Consider the following 25,509-nt stretch of genomic DNA (forward strand, 5'->3'; position numbering starts at 1 on the left):
GAAGAGGAGGTGAGGCGGAGGAGAGGGGGTGAGAGGAGGAAGAGGAGGCGAGGGGGGGAGAGGAGGAGAGGGGGGGAGAGGAGGAAGAGGAGGCGAGGGGGGGAGAGGAGGAGGCGAGGGGGGGAGAGGAGGAGAGGGGGGGAGAGGAGGAAGAGGAGGCGAGGGGGGGAGAGGAGGAGGAGAGGGGGGGAGAGGAGGAAGAGAAGGGAGTGGGTGGGAGAGGAGGAGAGGGGGGAGAGGAGGGGCGGGAGGAGGAACAGGAGCTCACGTTGAGGTGGAGCTGGTCGATCCAGTGTCCGATGATCTTGTACTCTGCTGTCTGGTTCCTCATCTGGAACTGGTAGATCTCGTAGCGACCTGGAGCATCTCCATTCTCATTGAAGAACACAGGGTTTCCAGCGATGCCTGGAGCCCGGGCCGCGAGGGAGACAAGATGATTAATTATCAAAAAGATCCCTCTTTCTCTCAATCTTTCTCTCTCTATATAGGCTATATATAAAATACATATACATACATACATATATATACTTTACCCTCTATATACATCAGTGTAAGTGTGGCTTCTTAACACTGCCGTTCACACACTGGCACTCCCACAGACTAAGCTGAGCACAGTCACTTCCTAGGACTTCACACTCAACACAAGCACAGAGGGTGCTTGTTGTGACGGTTTTGTTGCCGAGTCACACTGCTCTTCACGGAGTGCACATGCAGGGTAATTCCTTCTCTACTGCGCTGCACAGCTCAAGCCTCACAAACATCTGTCTGGCTTCCATCCACACCCCTGATGAAAAGGCCTGAACCCCCCTTGTGACTGGGCTTATTATTAAGCCCCCCCTCTGACCTACACTAGTGGGGCACGGTGCCACCGTGGAGGGGCAGTTAGATGGATACTGCTGCTAGATTTCAGCAGAGTCCTCCTCAGGCCTTGTTGTTCAGGCAGTGGGAGATGTGACTCCCTAATCCACATCTCGATGACTCAGTCTCTGGATTAAAGCATTACGGGGCGCTCAGACGCAGAGCCAGAGTGACAATGCACCACGCATCACAAAGGCAGAAACCCGCGAACAGAGGGATTACAGGGATTTTACAGAGAAATAAGGAAATGTGTGTTTCTGAGTGTGTGTGTGTGTGCGTGTGGAGTGGGGACGGGGAGGGGGCATGTTTATACAAACACACTCCTGAACTGGAGTGCTTTATTTTTGCTTTGTGTTTTTATTATCAGTCAACATTCTTTTTCTCTAGTGTTTGATCAGTTTTTTCGCTCTCTCCCCCCACCCCTCCCTCCATCCTTCCCTCCCTCCCTCCCTCCCTCTCTCCCTCCTTCCCTCCCTCCCTCCCGCCCTCTTTCCCCCCACCCCTCCCTCCATCCTTCCCTCCCTCTCTCTCCTTCCCTCCCTCCCTCCCGCCCTCTCTCCCCCCACCCCTCCCTCCATCCTTCCCTCCCTCTCTCTCCTTCCCTCCCTCCCTCCCGCCCTCTTTCCCCCCACCCCTCCCTCCCTCCTTTGTCACCAGTTTCTGAAAGTGCGAGAACCCCACGAACAGCGTGCAGTCCACCCCGGCTCAGTGGGAGCTGTGTCAGGAGACAGGCAGTGTGCTGTGGCAGCTCCATGCTGACACTTCCAGAGAGAATGGATCCTGAACACCACTATGGTGCTTTCACAGGCCAATACAGCAACACATTCTGTCTCTGCTGATATAATTAGATTTAACATCTTACAGACTCTTGGTCATGCTTGCTGCTCATACTGAGGTCTGTCCTGAGATTATTGGCAGTTTTCTTCCTCTGGCTGTGAGATAAAGAGAGCTGTCTGAGCACAGTGTCGTTACATACCAGAGATATCGGCACATTAAAGCATCAGGCTTTTGAAAACAGCTTAAGATAAGTTACGTGATAGTTTAAGACAAGATTCTAAAACCGGTTTTCTGAACCTGTGCAGTGTGGGCTCTCAATATGCACATCAAATGTTTTTTGTTTATTTAAATGTCTTGTGTCAGGAAAGGGAATACTCTGGAAGAAAATGACTTGTCATTTTCGGTTACACAATTTTACTTCTTTAACTGTTCCATTTTTTTCCTTCTTCAAGTGTATTCAAAACACGCTCGAGGTGTAATCTCAAAAATGCAGCCTTTTTTCAGGCGTTGAAATTTAATTGAGTTAACTGTGTTGCTATTGTTTGGACTATCTCTTCCAGCCGAAAAATGTCCATCTTCTTCTCTAGAGGCAGGCTGGTAAGCATGAGTTTAGCAAGCACACTCACTCCTGGTACACACTCAGTCCTGGTACACACTCAGTCCTGGTACACACTCAGTCCTGGTACACACTCAGTCCTGGTACACACTCAATCCCCGTTACAATTCCTTCTCCGCGTCTGTCTGTCCTGCCCATACCGTCTGGAATTAGCGCCAGTGGCACAGAAACGCTGGAATTCATGGCACATATTCATTCTTCCCATGGGCGGTTTTACCATGAGGCTTCGCTAGGCAACTGCCTGGGGCCTTGAGAATTTGTGTTTCCGTTTGGTATCCGTTTTTTTGGTATCTAACTCTATAGCTAGCTACCCCCCCCCCCCCCCCCCCCCAAACCTTTTTTGTCACTCACAAAAAAACAAGCTACTGCAATATCCAGCGAGCTGTCCTGTTCCGGACGGGGTTGGCCCCCCAAAATACCAAATCTCACTCCAAGGTTTTTGGAAAAGTTGGCAGCCCTGAGGAAATGATTCAAATTAAACTGCCAGAGACTCCACGACGGAAGAGCAACAAGTATCTGACGATGTTACAACACCTGTTGTTAGCCGAAGAAGCTGAGCTAGCTGACTTTAGCATCCACCCTTATTAGCTACTGCATGTTATGCACTCACCACTAATTCTTCTAGCCTTACTGCCTCTGCTGGTTGTGGTAAACTTTCCACCCACAGTGTAGGAGGAATGTGTCCAAGTCTAAAGATAAAGGACAGACAGACGCTTTTAGTCGTGAAAGACTGAAGGTCATTTGACGGTAGAATTCTCATTTGGGTCTGTGCTTTACTGCTGTGGCTTTGAGCCTCCAAATAGTTTTTGTTCATTAGTCACCAGTGATTGCGGTAATCAAAATGGAGAACGGGCTCACATCGCTCTTTTAAATCACTAACCTCGCCTGATCACTCCTAGCTATCTCGCCCCATCTCAATGACCTATAGACATTGTCTGCATTTGAAGCAGATAAAACAAATGATGTTGAACTGAAGAATGTTATATTAATGTTTTTATTTTGTACGTTTGGGTGCAGTAGATTCCTACAGTGTGTTTTGTCTCAGGGGAATAGTCATATTACCTGGTCATGCCTAGTCATGTGTACAGAATCAGGCCATCTCTGTGTCTTCACTTCATCAGGTGCTTAGCTGCATTCCTTTATAAGAACAGGCCGTTCCTTGGCTTTGACCACCGGAACACTGTTGGAACTCTGCACTTCTGATCCTTGATCTGCTGCTGTACTCTGTACATGCACTATTTGTACGTCGCTTTGGATAAAGGCATGTGTTGGTTCAGACCAGCAGTATGTTAGATCAGACCAGCAGTGTTGTGGTTCAGACCAGCAGTATGTTAGATCAGACCAGCAGTGTTGTGGTTCAGACCAACAGTATGTTAGATCAGACCAGCAGTGTGTTGGTTCAGACCAGCAGTATGTTAGATCAGACCAGCAGTGTGTTGGTTCAGACCAGCAGTATGTTAGATCAGACCAGCAGTGTTGTGGTTCAGACCAACAGTATGTTAGATCAGACCAGCAGTGTGTTGGTTCAGACCAGCAGTATGTTAGATCAGACCAGAAGTGTGTTAGTTCAGACCAGCAGTATGTTAGATCAGACCAGCAGTGTTGTGTTTCAGACCAGCAGTGTTGTGTTTCAGACCAGCAGTATGTTAGATCAGACCAGCAGTGTGTTGGTTCAGACCAGCAGTATGTTAGATCAGACCAGCAGTGTTGTGGTTCAGACCAACAGTATGTTAGATCAGACCAGCAGTGTGTTAGTTCAGACCAGCAGTATGTTAGATCAGACCAGCAGTGTTGTGTTTCAGACCAGCAGTGTTGTGTTTCAGACCAGCAGTATGTTAGATCAGACCAGCAGTGTTGTGTTTCAGACCAGTCCTGGTGTGAGTCATGAAGAAGTGGCCCCGTCACATGACGCACGCTGCCTGTCTCAACACAACGCCTCGGCCCCTCGTCACCTCCACACGCTAACGAGCCCTGAACAGGAACCCCAGACGACACTGCTTGTTACCCTGACAGCCAGTGACATCACACAGTAGACCAGCTCTGCCCTGTAAACCTGGGACCTCTTTCACTACCCCGGGAACACTGTTGGACTTAGTGGTTCGGTAGAAGGTGATTATATTCAGTAGGGGGTGATGGGAGGGTGGCGGGTGCCCCATCCCTCTGTGAGGGTGGCTGGTGCCCCCTCCCTCTGTGAGGGTGGCGGGTGCCCCCTCCCTCTGTGAGGTAAAGAAGCGTGAGGTCTGGTGGGACGTGTGGTTGTTCTGCACGGCTGGGCGCGGGGCGCGGGGCGCGGGGTGTGCAGGCCGGGGACACCTTGACTGGCAGCTCTGCTCGTCATCCGTTCCACTGGTCATTAGCGCTTAATGAACTGTACACGGACCATGTGCACACAATTTGCTCTCAGTCGCTGCGGCGCCTACGACACCGATGTGTGTGTTATCGTTTGTGTGTGTTTTGCGTGTGTGTATGTAGGCTATTTGTTCATCTGTGTCAGTTCAGTTCCCACTTTCTGCATAATTACTTAATTTCACTAAATGGACCTTTGCTACCAAATGCAGAATCTCACGCCGGTCTGGAACACTTCAAGGAAGGAGAGTATTTATTGGCTGTGTAATGTATTTTGGAGCACATAATCTACTGTCTTTGACAAGTGGCTTTAAAAGCAGCAGGTGAATATTAAAACGGTACTATGTGTGATTATCGTGTGTCCCTTTCAGTAATTTTTGTGGTTGAATTACTGGAGCAGCACAGCATCAAAACATGGAAGACTGAAATTTAGGCTGTTCTTTTGTGCTTTCAGCTATAAGGATGTTAGTTTGGTAGCTCTACACAGTCATGGGAGTTTTTCTATTCACAATATAGGCTCTGACAGAATTGAACAGGTTGTGTTTGCTTAATATAGAATTTCCTTTTGATCAAATGTCACAGTTTGTTTTTTTTGCTAAAAGAAATCGTCACAGATGTCATCTGGCAGCATCAATAGGCATAACGACAAGAGTTGTTGAGAGAGTATAGGAGGAAACAGACGCTTGTGTTAACATTCAATGCTCACCCTTGATCCAAAGTCATGACTACAAGGCATGTCAAAGACCCTAATTTTACATTGTAGGATTATTATTTTTGCACACCATACATGAACAAAATTAGTTTGGCTTGTTAATCTGTAGCAGTTTCACTATCCTGTTCTTTCCTGGGCCTGGTAGCTGAGATGTGGTTACATGCACTCTCATTCACCTCTCTCTCTTCCCTCTATCCCTCTCCATCTCTCTCTCCCTGTCTCACTCTCTACCTCTCTCTTCCCTCCATCTCTCTCTCCCTGTCTCACTCTCTACCTCTCTCTTCCCTCCATCTCTCTCTCCCTGTCTCACTCTCTACCTCTCTCTTCCCTCCATCTCTCTCCCTGTCTCACTCTCTACCTCTCTCTTCCCTCCATCTCTCTCTCCCTGTCTCACTCTCTACCTCTCTCTTCCCTCCATCTCTCCCCGCACGCCCCCCTCTCCCGGACATGACAGGCGCAGACACAGCTACTCTGATGGGTAACCCTGCTCAATCTGCGTCCCATTGAAGTGTTCTGCTGCTCAGTGACTCTTCAAAGGCAGAGGTGGGCAGGGAAGCAGGGAGGCAGGAGGCAGGAGGTGCTGGGGGCTCTCTGACTCCGGCCTCCACCTTTGATAACCTGTTTGGTATGCGTGAGTCACCCCAGCACAGTGAGGCAGGGAGAGGATGCAGGGAGAGGAGGCAGGGAGAGGAGGCAGAAGCCGAGGCCGCTGAGAACAGCCCAACGGGATGCAGAGATGGGAGAAAGTTTAAGCTCCGGATTAGAGAGGCTTAGTGATGTCTTTTTAAAAAAGAAATTCAACATCCCTGATATGAATAATACATTTGGAATGGATTTTATGAAAATGGTCAACACGTCAAAATCTCATACAAATGTCTTTGTGATGTGTTATAATATTTGTGGATCAAGTATGAAATACCAAAACATGATAATAAATAAATTTGCAAAGTGACGAGGACAAAGGAAAAACATAGTGACAGATTCTCCACCGCCCACACAAACACAAACAGCTCTTGTTTACCTCACGATTAGAAATGACAAAGTTCATTATATCCCTTTAGCAATCTGCCGAGAAACCCCATAAATATCCATGTTCGGCTGAGATGTGTTATTCAGTCATGAGGAGGGGATGAATCAGGGGCGGCTGGCCCCCGCAGCCCCCGCGAGGCGGGGGGGGGGGGGGGGCCCAGGCCCCAAGGGCCCCGCCCTGCATAGCAAAAAACAGACTGGGCCTATATAAAAAATATATATTTAAAAAAGTAAAAAACTTGCTCATTGGGAGCCCCAAGTTTCAACTACTGCTAATCATTATGTTTTGCTGGATGACGGTAGAGACATGAGTAAAAGAAAATATGCAAGCGGGGCTCTAAAGCGCAGCAATAAACAGTTGTCTGAACAAGCTCGAGAAAAACGGCTTCCAGAGAGGAAGCTATCATCAGCATCTCCACAGACGAAACACTACCGCAGCAGCAGGTAGCTAGCAGCACCACGTCTTCACCAGCAGCCAATATACTTGCTTACTTATTGTCAAGAATAAATGTTTTCCTTTCCCTCCGTAAGTGTGTGTTATTTCCGTGGCGGTGCTGAACTATCAGAGGGCTATAGCGCTGTCTTTGGTTTTGGACAATGACAAATAGGCTGCTGCTGTGCTGACGCAATTGTGTTTTTTTTTTTTTTTACTTTTTTATTTCCGTCTCACATTGCTGAATATATGCTATAGTTAAAGGTAGACAGCAATCAGTCTATTGGCAGTGGTATAAGATAATAGATGCAGGGAGTCAGGTGGCTGAGCGGTTAGAGAATTGGGCTAGTAATCAGAAGGTCGCTGGTTCGATTCCTGGCTGTGTAAAAAGACGTTGTGTCCTTAGGCAAGGCACTCCACCCTACATTCCTCGGGGGGAATGTCCCTGTGCTTACTGTAAGTTGCTCTGGATAAAAGCATCGACTAAATGTAAATGGAGATACATTTTGAGTGGATTTAGGGGAGGGGCCTCGAGCGGGGAGGCCTCTGCAAAGTCCCAGCCGCCACTGGGATGAATGTTATGTTTGAAGAACGACCCTGCAGTTGTATCTGTTGGTCCTGTGTGTGTGTTGTGTGTGGTGCAGCTGATGCAACACACCCCAGCTCTGTGTAAGTATGAGGTTCCCGGGTGCAGTAGCGTGAATGCTGCAGCATCTCTTATTAGTCTCAGAAACCAGCTAGCTCACCGCGCCTGCTAGCTCACCGCGCCTGCTAGCTCACCGCGCCTGCTAGCTCACCGCGCCTGCTAGCTCACCGCGCCTGCTAGATCACCGCGCCTGCTAGATCACCGCGTCTGCTAGCTCACCGCGCCTGCTAGATCACCGCGCCTGCTAGCTCACCGCGCCTGCTAGATCACCGCGCCTGCTAGCTCACCGCGCCTGCTAGCTCACCGCGCCTGCTAGCTCACCGCGTCTGCTTGCTCACCGCGCCTGCTAGCTCACCGCGCCTGCTAGCTCACCGCGCCTGCTTGCTCACCGCGCCTGCTAGCTCACCGCGTCTGCTAGATCACCGCGCCTGCTAGCTCACCGCGCCTGCTAGCTCACCGCGCCTGCTTGCTCACCGCGCCTGCTAGCTCACCGCGCCTGCTAGCTCACCGCGTCTGCTTGCTCACCGCGCCTGCTAGCTCACCGCGCCTGCTAGATCACCGCGCCTGCTAGCTCACCGCGCCTGCTAGCTCACCGCGCCTGCTAGATCACCGCGCCTGCTAGCTCAGATGTGTTTACTCTGCCATGTAAGTAAGTAAGTAAGTAAGTAAGTAAGTAAGTAAGACTTTATTTATATAGCACATTTCATACAAGAATTGTAGCTCAAGGTGCTTTACATAAAATCAATAAAAACAATAATACAAGTGATAAACAATTCAAACAAAAATAAAAATCCCAATAAGATCTCTGTTCAAGAGAGAAAACAACTTTAAAAAGTAGGAAAACCCTTTTGAGATAAAATTACTTAAATGCTTCGGTAAAAAGGTAGGTTTTAAGCTGTCTTTTAAAAATGTCTAGAGTGTTTGCTTCCCTAATATTTATGGGTAATTTGTTCCATAGTTTTGGGGCGAAATTGACAAAGGCCGAATCACCAATCTTCTTATGACTGCTTCTGGTGACCTCTAATAGGCCTGCATTTGATGATCGCAGTGTTCTAGCTGGTGTGTAGTTTATAAAGGAGTTAGCAATGTAGCTAGGTCCTTGTCCGTGTAGAGCTTTGTATATGAGGAAAAGGACCTTAAAGTCAATTCTGAAGGTAACAGGGAGCCAGTGTAAAGTAGCTAGGACAGGACTAATGTGTTCTCTCCTTTTAGTTTTGGTTAATAATCTAGCTGCAGAATTTTGAATGAGCTGTAGTCTTTCAGTGGTTTTCTTGGGAAGACCAGTGAAAAGTGCGTTACAGTAGTCCAGCCGGCTGGATATAAAAGCATGAATTAACTTCTCTGCATCATTTTGGTTTATGAATGGTCGTACCTTTGCTATATTCCTCAGGTGAAAGAAAGCTGTTTTGGTCACTTTATTAATGTGAGAGTTGAAATTCAAATCTGAGTCCAGGATTACACCGAGACTCGTCACCTCTGGTTTAAGACAGGGGGTTAAGCCTCCAAGATTCTTAATAAGCATCTCTCTTTTGGATTTGGGGCCACATAGTAGGACTTCGGTTTTGTCTTCATTTAATTTAAGAAAGTTATCATTCATCCATTTGTTTATTGCCAACAGGCAGTTGGTAATGGAATTGATGGCCGTTGCATCGTTGGGTTCAGTGGATATATATAGTTGTGTGTCATCCGCATAGCTATGGAAATCTATGTTATGTTCTCTGATTATGTCGCCGAGTGGTAACATATAAAGAGAAAAAAGTAATGGACCTAAGCAGCTTCCTTGAGCAACCCCGTAGCAGTTCTCATGTTTCTTGGACCTATGGTCACCTAAACTAACATAAAACTTCCTTCCTGTGATATATGATTTCAGCCAGTTCAATACACTATCCGTGAACCCAATAAGCTTTTCTAGTCTATTGATTAGGATGTCGTGATCAATTGTATCAAATGCTGCACTGAGATCTAACAGGATAAGGATAGAGACTTTATTTGCATCAGAGTTTAGTCTGAGGTCGCTAATTATTTTGGTGAGAGCAGTTTCAGTACTGTGATATTTCCTGAAACCTGACTGCGAGACTTCCAGGATGTTATTTTCTTCAAGAAAAGAATTTAATTGGACTAAAACTATCTTTTCCAGTACTTTACTAATAAATGGAAGGTTTGATATTGGTCTTTAATTTGCAAGTAGACTGTTATCCAATTTGGGTTTCTTTAATAGGGGCTTTACAACAGCTGTTTTGAAGGCATCTGGGAAGACGCCAGTTCTAAGGGATGTGTTTATAATCTCTAGCACCGGACCTGAGACACTATCAAACACTCGCTTAAAGAATGTTGTGGGTATAGGATCAATATCTGAGGTTGTGGAGTTAGATTCGCTGACAATTTTGGAAAGTTCACTAAGTGTGATACAGGTAAATGTGCTCATGGTTATGTTGCAGAATCTACTGATGTCAGTTTCGACCCCACTATTAATAATACTCGCTCTGATCAAAGTTATTTTGTTCTTGAAGAACAAAGCAAGCTTTTCACATTTAACTGCTGAGGATGGAGGTGGGGCAGGGACAGTGTTTAGCCTCTGGTCAATGGTGGAGAAAAGAACTCTGGAATTTCTGGCATTTTCTGTAATAATGTTGGAGAAATATTCTCTCCTTGCTAGACGGATGGTTTTGTTATAGGTGGTTAGTGTATCTTTGTAGATATTGTAGTGGATAGTGATCTTTGTTTTCCTCCATTTTCTCTCTGCTGCACGGCATTTTCTTTTCGTTTCACTAACATTTTTATTTCTCAGCCATGGGGAGGTTCTGCTTGTGCACTTCTTTTTGGTTTTCAGTGGTGCAACAGAGTCTAACACAGATAATAGTGCATCATTGAGGTTCTCTACCATTTCATTCAGAGAGCAATCATGGTTAGTCGGCTCATATAGAGCAAATTGTTCAGAAAATGTCATCATAGCTGTATCGTCTAAATATCTTCTATGGACTAAGAATTCTTTTTTGTTTTTTGTTAGGATAATATCCACATTAAAAAGTATATAATGATGGTCTGAGAGGGGTAGATCAGTTATTGAAATATTATTGATATTTAGTCCAGTTGTTATCACTAGATCTAGTGTGTTTCCGTGCCGGTGTGTTGGGTCTGTTATGTGTTGAGTTAGATTGAAACTGTCAAGGAGATTTAAGAGCTCAATAGTTCTTGGGTCTGCTTTTTTATTTACTTGGATATTTAAGTCTCCAGTCTCCTGCCATGTGGCTAGTAAACACACACAGCTCCTTGACTGACCACCAAAACACTTAACTATGCTGACCCTTGATCTTCTGCGGTACTTTCCACATGCAGTACCCCCCCTCGGATTTCATCTTGTCACAGTTTTGAAGAACAAATAAATGTGCAATATCTGAACAGATGTTTCCGACTTCTTTTGTCATATTTCATTAGACCTGTTCCTGCTTGTGGGGATATTAAAACCTTGTCTTTCCTGTCTCTCTTCAGAGGTAGGTAGGTAAACACACCATCTCCCTTTAACAATTTTATTAAGAGCACAAAACTCTTAATAAAAACAAGAACATAAAATCAATTATGTGTCTTATTATAGAGAACTGTGTATGTATATGTGTGCCTGTGAGTCTCTGTCAGTGTGTGTGTGTGTGTTTGTGTGTGTGTGATGCAAGCTCACCTGTGTGTAGGTAAGTGCCTGTATGTCTGTGTGTGTGTGTCATATCTGTGCGTGTGTTTGTGCCAGTACACGTCTGTCAGAGTGTGTTTGTGTGTGTGTGTGTGTGTGTGTGTGTGTGTGTGTGAGTGAGAAAAAGACAATGGAGCCTTGCTCACTGACCTGCGAAGTTGAGGCGTCTGATGTGTTTGAGGAGCAGGGTCCCGTTGATGGGGTCCATCCTGGGGCAGAGCCCCACCGCGCCCGGACACTGCTCCCGGTGCATGTTGTGGAGGGCATGGGCCATGGAGTACACCGCGTCAATCACAAACTGCACCTTCCCCTCCTGCTCGTACGACGAGTCCTTCCCTATCCGCTCCTGGTCTGCAGGGCGCACACGCCACACACACACACGCCACACACACACACGCCACACACGCACACACACAGATGAGGGCTGAACTGTGTGGAATACAAATTCCCGATTTCACCACAGTATCAACTGTCAAGATGTCACTTTATAGGATTAAATTAAATCCTTCAGATCAGCCTACAATTTGTTATTGTTATGGATCCGTACACTAGACAACAGTGCACTATTTTGTTGTGAATGTAGTCTAAAATCCAGAAATGGTTTAAATGATTAATTCACGGGTCACACCTTTCATTTGAATTGAAACTAGCAAGCATGGTTGTGTGTTGTTGTGCAGCTACTGCTTGCAGTGTCTCTTTCTCAGTTTCATGATCCAGATGTGGAAGGGTGCATTATGACAGCTGCATCTCGTCACATCAACACTGGGAATGATTTATCGAACACAACACCTACATCGGCAACCTGTAAAGATTTTACATCCCATAATTATAGTGGAGGAGAAAAAGCATTGGGTTTGTTTCCCCGCTCCTGTCGTTCCGTGATGAACAGAACTACTCTTTTCATGTGTAGCATTGGACTTGCAAATCAAGGAAATTACGGTTCAGTTCAATTTAGCTATTGTTGTCAGCCTTGTCAAGCACCATCATCCAGGCGCTGTATCAGTGCTGAGGCCATCATTAGTTCAGTTTGAATTGGATTTTAACAAGCATCTGTGAATCACTCATCAATCCTTCCCGCCATATAATAAGTAATTTCCGACCCCGCAGTGAGCCAATCAGATTGAGTGTCCACTTGAGAGGTTCTTTTGGAGGGAAAATGGGATCTTACAATTATCTCCTCAAGACCCTTCCTCTGCTTCCTGGCCGTGACCCTGTGACCCCCGGAGCTGACAGCAGCATGCTGGTCGTGTCCTCCAGGCCGCGGCGACAGGATGTTACATCGTCTACGAGGAGCACCAAACACCACAGAAGAAGAAAGAATCTCCACGAGTACAATCACGAAGACGTCCGAACGGCTCTTTGATTTTCCAGAAGTTGGGCGGTTCCCCCTGGCCGGGGGTCCCGTCCCAAAACCCTCTGCCAGGCCGGGGGTCCCGTCCCCACACCCTCTGCCAGGCCAGGGGTCCCGTCCCAACACCCTCTGCCAGGCCGGGGGTCCCGTCCCCACACCCTCTGCCAGGCCAGGGGTCCCGTCCAACACCCTCTGCCAGGCCGGGGGTCCCGTCCCAACACCCTCTGCCAGGCCAGGGGTCCCGTCCCCACACCCTCTGCCAGGCCGGGGGTCCCGTCCCCACACCCTCTGCCAGGCCGGGGGTCCCGTTCCAACACCCTCTGCCAGGCCGGGGGTCCCGTCCCCACACCCTCTGCCAGGCCGGGGGTCCCGTCCCCACACCCTCTGCCAGGCCGGGGGTCCCGTCCAACACCCTCTGCCAGGCCGGGGGTCCCGTCCCAACACCCTCTGCCAGCCTGGGGTCCCGTCCCCACACCCTCTGCCAGGCACGTGTTCGTCTGAAACTAGCGTTACCCTGGGTGTGTAAAGCAGTTTAATTGATTCCACTAAGTTAGTGCTGCTTGAGCCATTAAAGAACAAAGGTCCTTCTAATGGAGAAGCAGGAGCCAAAACTCACGGAGCTAGAAACGGCAGCCCTCGCTAGGCTGGGGATGAGAGCTAGAAACAGCAGCCCTCGCTAGGCTGGGGATGAGAGCTAGAAACAGCAGCCCTCGCTAGGCTGGGGATGAGAGCTAGAAACAGCAGCCCTCGCTAGGCTGGGGATGAGAGCTAGAAACAGCAGCCCTCGCTAGGCTGGGGATGAGAGCTAGAAACAGCAGCCCTCGCTAGGCTGGGGATGAGAGCAACCACAGGGTGCTGCCTCCAACAATTAGCCGCAAGGTAAACATCCAGACCTCTGCAGTGGAGCAAATCGATGCCAATATCTGGAGCGTGAGGTTTCCTCCACGGAGAAATCTAATTAGTCAAAAACAAAAGCCTTTTCTTGTCTCGCTTTAGGAAAACACATGGATTGTTTTTCTCCTTTTTTCTGTCCTCTGCGTTTTAGTATACATTTTCTGTTCCGTCGTCGGAACGGTGTCTCTCTCCCCTGCTGCATGTGAACGTTCCATTCCTGCGTTTGAAACTGCGTTTGATGTGACGGGAGAGACGAGCTGTCCTTTTGTTGTTTTAAACTTATTTTCTCCCGCAGGGCCGCAGCACAGCAGAGACAGCTGCCAGGAGATAACAGGACACAAACGGAGCCATTCGACGAGGGAAAGAATAATCTGGTCACCCCGTAAATGTAATCACTTATGATAGGTGGTGATTAATTCTGGCCCAGGTTGTTCCTCCAGTTTAAGCATGTGTTAACTGTTGTCAGGCATTAGGGTGTGAGGGAAGAGATACAACATGCCAATCCAAACTCCTAGCCGTCTTTTCACTGGAAGTCTATCCATCCTAAATATGTCTTCATCGAAAGAGGCGCCACATGTGGAGGTGAGATAAAGAACACGAGGCCGTGTTCAATTTAGATTAACAATAGAATAATTATCAGGGATGAGCTAATGACACAGTTTTACATTATTTATTCACCTGCTGAATTCAATTAAGCGTCGCTAGTTGTAAAGTTTGAGGAAAAAGGGGGGTTTGCAAGTTTGAAGAGAAAAAAGTTTTTGAATAACTGTCCAAAAGAATACAGTTTTTTACAATCGCTATGACCATTTTTTCAATACTTCTAACAAGTTTTCTAAACTCTAAAGGCACCAACACACCAACGACACACAATTGGCAAAATGGTTAATTTCATGCTCAAAATCACACATCGTAAACTAAACTCAAACAGTCATTTTCATAACACAAAAATACACTAAACAATACACCATGTCTACCAAACACTAACACACGTTGTCTTTCAACAGGAACATTTAGTCAATCATAGCACAATGTCATAAAAAACACTAACATCAGAAAGAATTACAGAAACTGCATTCTTTTATATATGTGTCAGGTCACACAGTATATGGATCATAGATTGTGTTTACAATGGAGTTTTTTTCAAGCATCTCTACATATTTGTTTTGTTGGGTTTAGTAAATGCATCCATTTAGTTTCTTTTGCTGCAGAAATTCAGAACAAAAAATGAATGACCCATCTCAGAGTAGCTTTATAGAATGTACGGTTACTGTATTGAAAAAATAAAAAGACAGAAACATAATTGCTGCAGTAAAGGCTTCGGTTGCAACAGGACATTACTGCAAGAAATATGCAATATAGCTGCCATTTACAGTATTTCATCAGTTACCCTAGCTCTGGCCCTTCTGTGAGCGCCACCAAGGATTTTAACTCCTCCCCCTTGCCCTTGCCCCACTCCTCTCCCTTGTCTCACTCCTCTCCCTTGCCCCACTCCTCTCCCTTGCCCCACTCCTCTCCCTTGCCCCACTCCTCTCCCTTGCCCCACTCCTCTCCCTTGCCTCACTCCTCTCCCGTGCCCCACTCCTCTCCCTTGCCCCACTCCTCTCCCTTGTCTCACTCCTCTCCCTTGTCTCACTCCTCTCCCTTGCCCCACTCCTCTCCCTTGTCTCACTCCTCTCCCTTGTCTCACTCCTCTCCCTTGTCTCACTCCTCTCCCTTGCCCCACTCCTCTCCCTTGTCTCACTCCTCTCCCTTGCCCCACTCCTCTCCCTTGCCCCACTCCTCTCCCTTGCCCCACTCCTCTCCCTTGTCTCACTCCTCTCCCTTGTCCCACTCCTCTCCCTTGCCCCACTCCTCTCCCTTGCCCCACTCCTCTCCCTTGCCCCACTCCTCTCCCTTGTCTCACTCCTCTCCCTTGTCTCACTCCTCTCCCTTGCCCCACTCCTCTCCCTTGTCTCACTCCTCTCCCTTGCCCCACTCCTCTCCCTTGCCCCACTCCTCTCCCTTGTCCCACTCCTCTCCCTTGCCCCACTCCTCTCCCTTGTCTCACTCCTCTCCCTTGTCCCACTCCTCTCCCTTGCCCCACTCCTCTCCCTTGCCCCACTCCTCTCCCTTGCCCCACTCCTCGCCCTTGTCTCACTCCTCTCCCTTGTCTCACTCCTCTCCCTTGCCCCACTCCTCTCCCTTGTCTCACTCCTCTCCCTTGCCCCACTCCTCTCCCTTGCCCCACTCCTCTCCCTTGCCCCACTCCTCTCCCTTGTCTCACTCCTCTCCCTTGTCTCACTCCTCTCCCTTGTCTCACTCCTCTCCCTTGTCTCACTCCTCTCCCTTGCCCCACTCCTCTCCCTTGTCTCACTCCTCTCCCTTGCCCCACTCCTCTCCCTTGTCCCACTCCTCTCCCTTGTCTCACTCCTCTCCCTTGTCCCACTCCTCTCCCTTGACCCACTCCTCTCCCTTGTCCTGGTACATGTCTTCCTCTCCCTTGTCCTGGTACTTGTCTTTCTCTCCCTTGTCCTGGTACATGTCTTCCTCTCTCTCCTGCAGGCATTATTCGTACTTTCTTCGTGTTGCTCTAAATTGTTCTTTTCCCACAGAACATCAGCCCAAAGAGGTCCTCTTTATATACCATATGGTCATGCGATTGAAATAACCTCAACACCTGAGTGTTTCCTACTTGGGAATCAGCTGGGATTTACAGTATTTGCATAACTTCAACCAGCTGTTTCTCAGTAGCAATGGAATAAAATACAGGGGATATATTTGTGTTTCAATTCACAATATGAACAGCTGTTCACTTTGACTTTTGCCAATAAGTTAGGTTTTGAACATGATCTGTTCTGACATACAGTGTGAAAGCATTGGTAAATTGTGCAGTAAAAATCGATTGTTTTGGTCTTGGTTGAGCTTGTGGGTAAAATAAGTTCAAGGATTTTAAATTTGTGTTTACACTATGCATTTTGTGTCAAATCTTCAAGAAATGTGTTCATTGTATTGCCAACACAGACGGATGTTGCGCTAACTGTGTCAAGAGTTTAGGAAACTTGTTAAAAGTATTGAAAAAATGTTATAGCGATTGTAAAATACTGTAAATGCTCTGTCTCTCTCGGTTAAGTGACGTTGATTGAGTTTTTACAGCTAGTTGTTCTAATTTGCTTTCTGGGAAAGAAGGTCCGATTTCACCGAGAGATAACCAGTTTTTCTCAAGACAGAAATCAGAAGCATTTACATTTACATTACATTTAGTCATTTAGCAGACGCTCTTATCCAGAGCGACTTACAGTAAGTACAGGGACATTCCCCCGAGGCAAGTAGGGTGAAGTGCCTTGCCAAGGACACAACGTCATTTTGCACGGCCGGGAATCGAACTGGCAACCTTCAGATTACTAGCCTGATTCCCTAACCGCTCAGCCACCTGATCCCCTAGCATGTTCTTTCACTAAAGACACCGATCTTGACCTACTCGTACTCTGAAGAAGAGGCCCTTCCTCAACACTGTGGGCGTGGAACGCCTGATCCTGTGATCCTCCAGTGTTGGAGTACCGCTGCTCACAAGGCCCAGATGGTTCCCTTATCTCGACAGAACCACTGTGGGTTCAGAACACAGCTTTAAGCGCCTGACACTATGTCTCTTTCACTCATCTTGCCGCTGCTGTGGTAGAAACGTGTTTCCCACAGCAAACCAAAAGCGATTTAACGTTCCGGATAAGCCAGTGAGCCTGACCCGCATGGTGTAACGAGGGAGGTTACAGTTCCGTAATTGCGCTCAACAGGTGTTCTGATTGGCCAGAAATACCAATCTGGATGCCTAAAATACCAGACTGTATATTATCACAGTTTGGCCGATGTGTTCGGGGGCAATCAGGGAGGCAGAGAGGAAGTGATATCTCTCTCTCTCCCTCACGGAGAGGTGATCAGAAGCCCACACACACCCAAAATAGCTGATACCTCACTCTCACTCAGACCTCTCTTTCTATCTGTCTATGTGTCTCTCTTTCTCCATCTCTCCCCCCTCCATCTGTCTCTGTCAGTGTGTGTCTCTTTCTCCATATCTCCCCCCTCCCTCTGTCTCTGTCAGTGTGTGTCTCTCTCTCCATCTCTCCCCCCTCCCTCTTTCTCCGTCTGTCTCCAGGTCCCTCTCCATCTTCCCTCATCGCCGAGTCAATTCACACCCACATGCTTCCCAGCCAGCTTCCCTGCCTTCAGAGAAATCTATTTAGATTATCAGCAGCCGGACACCCAGGTGCCTCCCAGGGCGCGGTGACAGGGCCTCTCCCCGAGGCCTCCTCCCAGACGCCGCCCGGCCTTCACCCTCAACATTAACTCTGCTGTTTATCTCGCCTCCACAAAACACCGGCAAGTTGTAGATGTCTGGGCAGAGAGAGAGAGGCAGGCGGATGGCAAGACGTCTTGTCAAGAGCCACATTCGCTAAAAAGCACCCAGCTGTCAGCAGTAAGACTACAGTCATAACTGTTAGTCCTGAAACTGACCCTGCCTGTAATAGACTTGTAAAGGGGCTGTAAAAGGGCTTTCAGAGTACTATCAGTCAGTAGCCTGGCTTACTATGCACTTTTTTAAGGGACAGAACTTGTGCTTAAGAGTACAAAATGTTTCATTTTTGCCTATTGCACCACAAACGGTGTCTGTCATCTCCTGTAGAGATATGGCAGCCACATCTGCTGTGTTTCAGTCGCTGACAAGGACGATGCTGTTTTTAAGTAAATTCTAGCGATCTGAGACCAGATATCAGACAGGTTGTCAGATAGCCAGTCTCCTTTTATGGGATTCCACTTCACTGGAGTCTTGATTATTTGGAACTGGAACTGTTTTGTAAATGGCAGAAGAAGTTCCCAGTTCCCAAGCTGCTGAAATCTGACGGTTAGTCCTGCTGTACTGTCTATTAAGATCCTGTGAATACCCACTCACATGGGTGCAGAAATGTTAACATGCACTTACATACAGTACATACAGTAAATACTTACATACAGTACATTACATTTAGTCATTTAGCAGACGCTCTTATCCAGAGCGACTTACAGTAAGTACAGGGACATTCTCCCCGAGGCAAGTAGGGTGAAGTGCCTTGCCCAAGGACACAACGTCATTATGCACAGCCGGGAATCGAACCGGCGACCTTCTGATTACTATCCCGATTCTCTAACCGCTCAGCCACCTGACTCCCTAGGGGGGAGTCCTCCTACATACTTACATACAGTACATAACAATATAAATGCAGACATAAATGTTTTACATGTAGTATATGCAAATACTGCACATACATATACGTAAATAAACCCCTCCAAAAAAGTCTGGAAACATTATTTTGGTCGATTATTCCTCCCCTTCAATAATACCAATTGGTATTGTATTTTATATTGTTGGAAAGCCTGATTAGTCACCTTTACAACAAGGTACAACTTGTAAGGATCGTGCATTCGTGGAACGAGCAACACAGCCGTAACCATGTGGGTAGCGGCCCAAATCTTTTGCCAAAATCCCCTGCAATATTCTTCTGTTGGTATTCACTCTCGTTTTGAGTTGCTTGGTGGATTGGATAATTGCACTCTCCCACAGTAATAAGGAAAAAACAACACATATTGGCAATTTTTACACTTTATTCATTTGACACTGTCAGGGACCTCAGTAGCGTGTGGAAGATCCATACGCAGCCACAACAGCTTGGCACCTCCTCTTCATGCTGGTCACCAGCCTGGTCACACACTGCTGTGGGGTGGCATCACCAGCCTGGTCACACACTGCTGTGGGGTGGCATCACCAGCCTGGTCACACACTGCTGTGGGGTGGCATCACCAGCCTGGTCACACACTGCTGTGGGGTGGCATCACCAGCCTGGTCACACACTGCTGTGGGGTGGCATCACCAGCCTGGTCACACGCTGCTGTGGGGTGGCATCACCAGCCTGGTCACACTGCTGTGGGGTGGCATCACCAGCCTGGTCACACGCTGCTGTGGGGTGGCATCACCAGCCTGGTCACACTGCTGTGGGGTGGCATCACCAGCCTGGTCACACGCTGCTGTGGGGTGGCATCACCAGCCTGGTCACACTGCTGTGGGGTGGCATCACCAGCCTGGTCACACTGCTGTGGGATGGCATCACCAGCCTGGTCACACTGCTGTGGGGTGGCATCCCATTCCTCCTTGTCGCAAGTCAGCCAACATGCCCCACTGATCCCACTTGAAGCTCAAAACGAGAGTGAATACCAACAGAAGAATATTGCAGGGGATTTGGGCAATTTTTTTGGGACCGCTACCTACATGGTTAGCTGTGTTGCTCATTCCACGAATGCACAATCCTTACAAGTTGTACCTCGTTGTAAAAGTGACTAATCAGGCTTTCCAACGATATAAAATACAATACCAATTGGTATTATTGGAGGGGAGGAATAATCGACTGAAATGAAACGTTTCCGAACTCTTTTGGAGGGGTTTACATATGTACATACACCTACATATTTACATACATACTGTATATCCATCCAGACTGTACACACACACACATACATGCATCCAGAGAAGGTGAAGGTTGTGTCTGTTGCTGCGTGTGCTGGTGCAGTTTTCTCCTTTATTCATCAGCCAGAAGAACCCTAAACCCCAGAGACAACGGCTCTCTCCTCCCCCCCTGCTCTCCTCCCCCTCAATCAATATCCATCCTCCATCTCCTTCATTCACAGATAAAAGACAAGTATCTCTCCCTCCCTCTCTATTTCTCTCTTCCCTCTCTCTCTCTCTCTCTCTCTCTCTCTCTCTCTCTCTCTCTCTCTCTCTCTCTCTCTCTCTCTCTCTCTCTCTCTCTCTCTTCCTCTCTCTCCCCCTCTGTATCTCTCTCTTCCTCTCTCTCCCCTCCCCCCATCTCTCTCTTCCTCTCTCTCCCCATCTCTCCTTCTCTCTCTCCCTGTGTGTTTGATCAGACAGAGCCTCAGTCCTGTCAGAACATTGATTATTCCTCCTCTGTTCCCTCGCTCCTCCGCTCTCAGCCTTGAGTGTCTGTCTGTCCTCGCTCCCCTGCCCCCTGCCCCCCGCCCCTCCCCCCTGGCCCCCTTCCCCCCGCCCCTCCCCCCTGGCCCCCTTCCCCCCGCCCCTCCCCCCTGGCCCCCTTCCCCCCGCCCCTCCCCCCTGGCCCCCTTCCCCCCGCCCCTCCCCCCTGGCCCCCTTCCCCCCGCCCCTCCCCCCTGGCCCCCTTCCCCCTGCCCCTCCCCCCTTCCCCCTGCCCCTCCCCCCTGGCCCCCTGCCCCTCCCCCCTGGACCCCTGCCCCTCCCCGCTGGACCCCTGCCCCTCCCCGCTGGGGGTCCACCAGGTACCGCAGGTGATGTCTCAGCTGGTGGATGAAGCATGGCATGGCGGTGTCATGAAGGTGTGTGTGTGTGTGTGCATGTGTGAGTGTTTATACGTGCATGAGACTGTGGTTTATGTGTGTGTATGTGACTGTGGGTGTGTGTAGGTGTGTATGTGACTGTGTGTGTGTAACTGTGGGTGTGTGTGGGTGAGTATATGTAACTGTGGGTGTGTGTAGGTGTGTATGTGACTGTGTGTGTGTGGGTGGGTGTGTATGTAACTGTGGGTGTGTGTGGGTGTGTATGTGACTGTGTGTGTGTGGGTGGGTGTGTATGTAACTGTGGGTGTGTGTAGGTGTGTATGTGACTGTGTGTGTGTGGGTGGGTGTGTATGTAACTGTGGGTGTGTGTGGGTGTGTATGTGACTGTGTGTGTGTGTGGGTGTGTATGTGACTGTGTGTGTGTGCGTGTACGTGTGGGTGTGTGTGTGTGCGTGTACGTGTGGGTGTGTGTGTGTGCGTGTACGTGTGGGTGTGTGTGTGTGCGTGTACGTGTGGGTGTGTGTGTGTGCGTGTACGTGTGGGTGTGTGTGTGTGCGTGTACGTGTGGGTGTGTGTGTGTGCGTGTACGTGTGGGTGTGTGTGTGTGCGTGTACGTGTGGGTGTGTGTGTGTGCGTGTACGTGTGGGTGTGTGAGTGAGTGCTCGTGCCTGCTGGCGTCCCTACACCTTCTCCAAGGCTCTGACAGAGGACAGGGCTCAGAGCTGCTGGCGTCCCTACACCTTCTCCAAGGCTCTGACAGAGGACAGGGCTCAGAGCAGCGAAAGGCTGTAAAATATTCAAAGGCAGTCGCCAGCTACATGATGTGCTTTCAAAAAAAAAGCATGGCCTGTCTGTTTGTCCTTAAGTGGAACACTACGAAAGAATTATGCTTCACAAAGGAAAACAGAAGTTATTTTTTCAAATCCAGCCCTCACCTTTGTGTTTCCACCTGTACAGTGTGTTCTATGCAGACAAGCCATTTATCTAAAGCAACAGATTTACTATTTTTCTGGACTCCAGGAATAAAGTCCTTCACCTTTATGCTGTAAGCATTGTGTTCAACCAGCCGTGCTCTAACTGTATGGCCCATTTCCATGGTTCATACTGCCCACAGTTTTACAGCGTGCTTTTCTACCTGGTAGTCTCAATTTTTTTTTACAACAAAAGTGTACAGAGGATAATGTAATATTGTAGTTACACTAAGTTAGGGCTGTAACTTACATTGTGTTATTTATTACACCATAGGGACTGTCACAGTTATATGTTTGTAGATAATTTTTGAATAATGTAACAAGGTGAAGTATTTACCCACAGCCGAGTAACATGACCCACATCCCAGGACCTGACACCTCACTTCATCCTTCATTCATCTGGTACCAGGAGGGTACACCTTCATCTGGTACCAGGAGGATACACCTTCATCTGGTACCAGGAGGATACACCTTCATCTGGTACCAGAAGGGTACACCTTTATCTGGTACCAGGTGGGTACACCTTCATCTGGTACCAGGAGGATACACCTTCATGTGGTACCTGGAGGATACACCTTCATCTGGTACCAGGAGGATACACCTTCATCTGGTACCAGGAGGATACACCTTCATGTGGTACCTGGAGGATACACCTTCATCTGGTACCAGGAGGGTACACCTTCATCTGGTACCAGGAGGATACACCTTCATCTGGTACCTGGAGGGTACACCTTCATCTGGTACCTGGAGGGTCCACCTTCATCTGGTACCTGAAGGGTACACCTTCATCTGGTACCAGGAGGGTACACCTTCATCTGGTACCTGAAGGGTACACCTTCATCTGGTACCAGGAGGATACACCTTCATCTGGTACCTGAAGGGTACACCTTCATCTGGTACCAGGAGGATACACCTTCATCTGGTACCAGGAGGGTACACCTTTATCTGGTACCAGGAGGGTCCACCTTCATCTGGTACCAGGAGGATACACCTTCATCTGGTACCAAGCCCTGGATGTGGTATGTAAACACAGCCCTGGATGTGGTGTGTAAACACAGCCCTGGATGTGGTGTGTAAACACAGCCCTGGATGTGTCTCTTACTGGTGCACTTCTTCAGCCCTGAGCCCTTCTTCACCGCGTGCCTGCTGAGCTTGCAGCTGAAGTTGTTCTCCCAGAACTCAGCGAACCAGATGTTCCTCCTGTTGTTCTCCAGCGTCCTGCTGATGAAGTAACGATCGAACCCTGCGGACACGGAACACGTCGCTGTCACCAGAGCCTCGTCGGAGCAGGAGCAAACAGCGTTACTGGCAGGTCCTGGACGTCCCAGGAACATGCTGTGTGTGTGGGACGCTGAACATGGCTTTCTGACACATGGGTGGTTGTGTGTGTGTTGTTGTTGTTGTGAGGATGTGTGTGTTGTTGTTGTTGTGAGGACGTGTGTGTGTGTGTTTGAGGACGTGTGTGTGTTTGAGGACGGGTGTGTGTGTGTTTGAGGACGTGTGTGTGTTTGAGGACGTGTGTGTGTTTGAGGACGTGTGTGTGTGTGTTTGAGGACGTGTGTGTGTGTGTTTGAGGACGTGTGTGTGTTTGAGGACGTGTGTGTGTGTGTTTGAGGACGTGTGTGTGTGTTGTTGTTGTTGTGAGGATGTGTGTGTTGTTGTTGTTGTGAGGACGTGTGTGTGTTTGAGGACGTGTGTGTGTTTGAGGGCATGTGTGTGTCTGAGTGTGTGTCTGTGGTGTTGTGTGTTGCTATGTGTGTGTAGCTGTGTGTTGTGTGTTGCTATGTGTGTGTGTCTGTGGTGTTGTGTGTTGCTATGTGTGTGTAGCTGTGTGTAGCTGTGAGGACATTGTCTGCTGTGTGTGTTGTGTGTTGTTTTGAGGAGTGTCTCCCTCCGTGGGGTGTGACTGGCCGGTCACCAGGTGGACTGAGATGACAGGAAGCTGTCATTAGGGACAGCTGCGTCTGCCTGATGATGTTGGCATGGTTACAGATCCATTATCAAGTTCACTCAGAAACGTTGAAGCTACATGCACCCTTACTGAACTCTTGTTTCTTCGACATTCTGCTGTTATGGACTCGCATTCCTCTGTGCCGGAAATACAATCTCAGTTACATCAGTATACTCTCATTCCTCTGTGTCTAAAGCTACATCAGTACCTCTGCCTGACTTCTTCTTTTGCACTGTACTGTGCAAATACGAGTCCCTGTAAGACAGACAGTATTGATGGAGTTCTCCTTTCCAATATCATCCCAACGCTTACATTTCTCCATTCCATGTCTTCCCTCCCCCCTCCCCCTCCCTTTTCCCCGCTCCCTCCCCCCCTCCCTCACCTCTGATGGACTGGCGTTTGGGCAAGATGGTGACGGCTCCCTCTGCCATCTCCTCCTGGTTCAGCACGGGGGAGATCTTGGAGCCCCAGCTGTCCGACCCCACCCAGATGAAGTGACCCGTCTGGTTCGCCTTCTTGGCTGCGTGTAGTAACCTCCTGCAGGGGTGGAGCACCAGAACCAGGTGAACATGGAACAACGACTACATAACCAGGAGAGCATGACCGTCCTGGACAGGATGACCGTCCTGGACAGGATGACCGTCCTGGACAGGATGACAGTCCTGGACAGGGTGACAGTCCTGGACAGGATGACCGTCCTGGACAGGGTGACCGTCCTGGACAGGGTGACAGTCCTGGACAGGATGACAGTCCTGGACAGGATGACAGTCCTGGACAGGGTGACAGTCCTGGACAGGATGACAGTCCTGGACAGGATGACCGTCCTGGACAGGGTGACCGTCCTGGACAGGGTGACAGTCCTGGACAGGATGACAGTCCTGGACAGGATGACAGTCCTGGACAGGATGACAGTCCTGGACAGGATGACCGTCCTGGACAGGGTGACCGTCCTGGACAGGGTGACAGTCCTGGACAGGATGACAGTCCTGGACAGGATGACAGTCCTGGACAGGGTGACAGTCCTGGACAGGATGACAGTCCTGGACAGGGTGACCGTCCTGGACAGGGTGACAGTCCTGGACAGGATGACAGTCCTGGACAGGATGACAGTCCTGGACAGGGTGACAGTCCTGGACAGGATGACAGTCCTGGACAGGATGACCGTCCTGGACAGGATGACCGTCCTGGACAGGATGACAGTCCTGGACAGGATGACAGTCCTGGACAGGATGACTGTCCTGGACAGGGTGACAGTCCTGGACAGGATGACAGTCCTGGACAGGGTGACAGTCCTGGACAGGATGACAGTCCTGGACAGGATGACCGTCCTGGACAGGATGACCGTCCTGGACAGGATGACAGTCCTGGACAGGATGACAGTCCTGGACAGGGTGACCGTCCTGGACAGGATGACCGTCCTGGACAGGATGACAGTCCTGGACAGGATGACCGTCCTGGACAGGGTGACAGTCCTGGACAGGATGACCGTCCTGGACAGGATGACTGTCCTGGACAGGATGACAGTCCTGGACAGGATGACAGTCCTGGACAGGATGACTGTCCTGGACAGGATGACAGTCCTGGACAGGATGACTGTCCTGGACAGGATGACAGTCCTGGACAGGATGACCGTCCTGGACAGGATGACAGTCCTGGACAGGATGACTGTCCTGGACAGGATGACAGTCCTGGACAGGATGACAGTCCTGGACAGGATGACTGTCCTGGACAGGATGACAGTCCTGGACAGGATGACTGTCCTGGACAGGATGACAGTCCTGGATAGCTTCTGTCTGGCTGCCTCTCCTGCAGGACCAGGTACTGTAAACATCTCAGCATGGAACATACAGGGGTAGACAACCAGGTAAACATGGCTAGCAACCACAGCTCCTGGTAAACATGGCTAGCAACCAC

The 25,509-nt window shown here is 49.0% G+C and overlaps 1 protein-coding gene across 1 annotated transcript in view; it reads right to left on the bottom strand.

Moving 5' to 3' along the window:
* grm4 (glutamate receptor, metabotropic 4) overlaps positions 1–25,509 on the bottom strand; it is a 115,153-nt gene that overhangs the window by 16,102 nt on the left and 73,542 nt on the right. Inside the window, exons 4-7 of the mRNA XM_062473528.1 lie at positions 23,978–24,132; positions 22,747–22,887; positions 11,250–11,450; positions 269–405 (exon numbers count right to left, since the gene is read on the bottom strand). Coding sequence (XP_062329512.1) covers positions 269–405; positions 11,250–11,450; positions 22,747–22,887; positions 23,978–24,132 — 634 coding nt within the window. The remainder of the gene's footprint in view (positions 1–268; positions 406–11,249; positions 11,451–22,746; positions 22,888–23,977; positions 24,133–25,509) is intronic.

The sequence above is a fragment of the Osmerus eperlanus genome, chromosome 1 (genome assembly GCF_963692335.1).
Source record: "Osmerus eperlanus chromosome 1, fOsmEpe2.1, whole genome shotgun sequence".
Lineage (NCBI taxonomy): Eukaryota > Metazoa > Chordata > Actinopteri > Osmeriformes > Osmeridae > Osmerus > Osmerus eperlanus.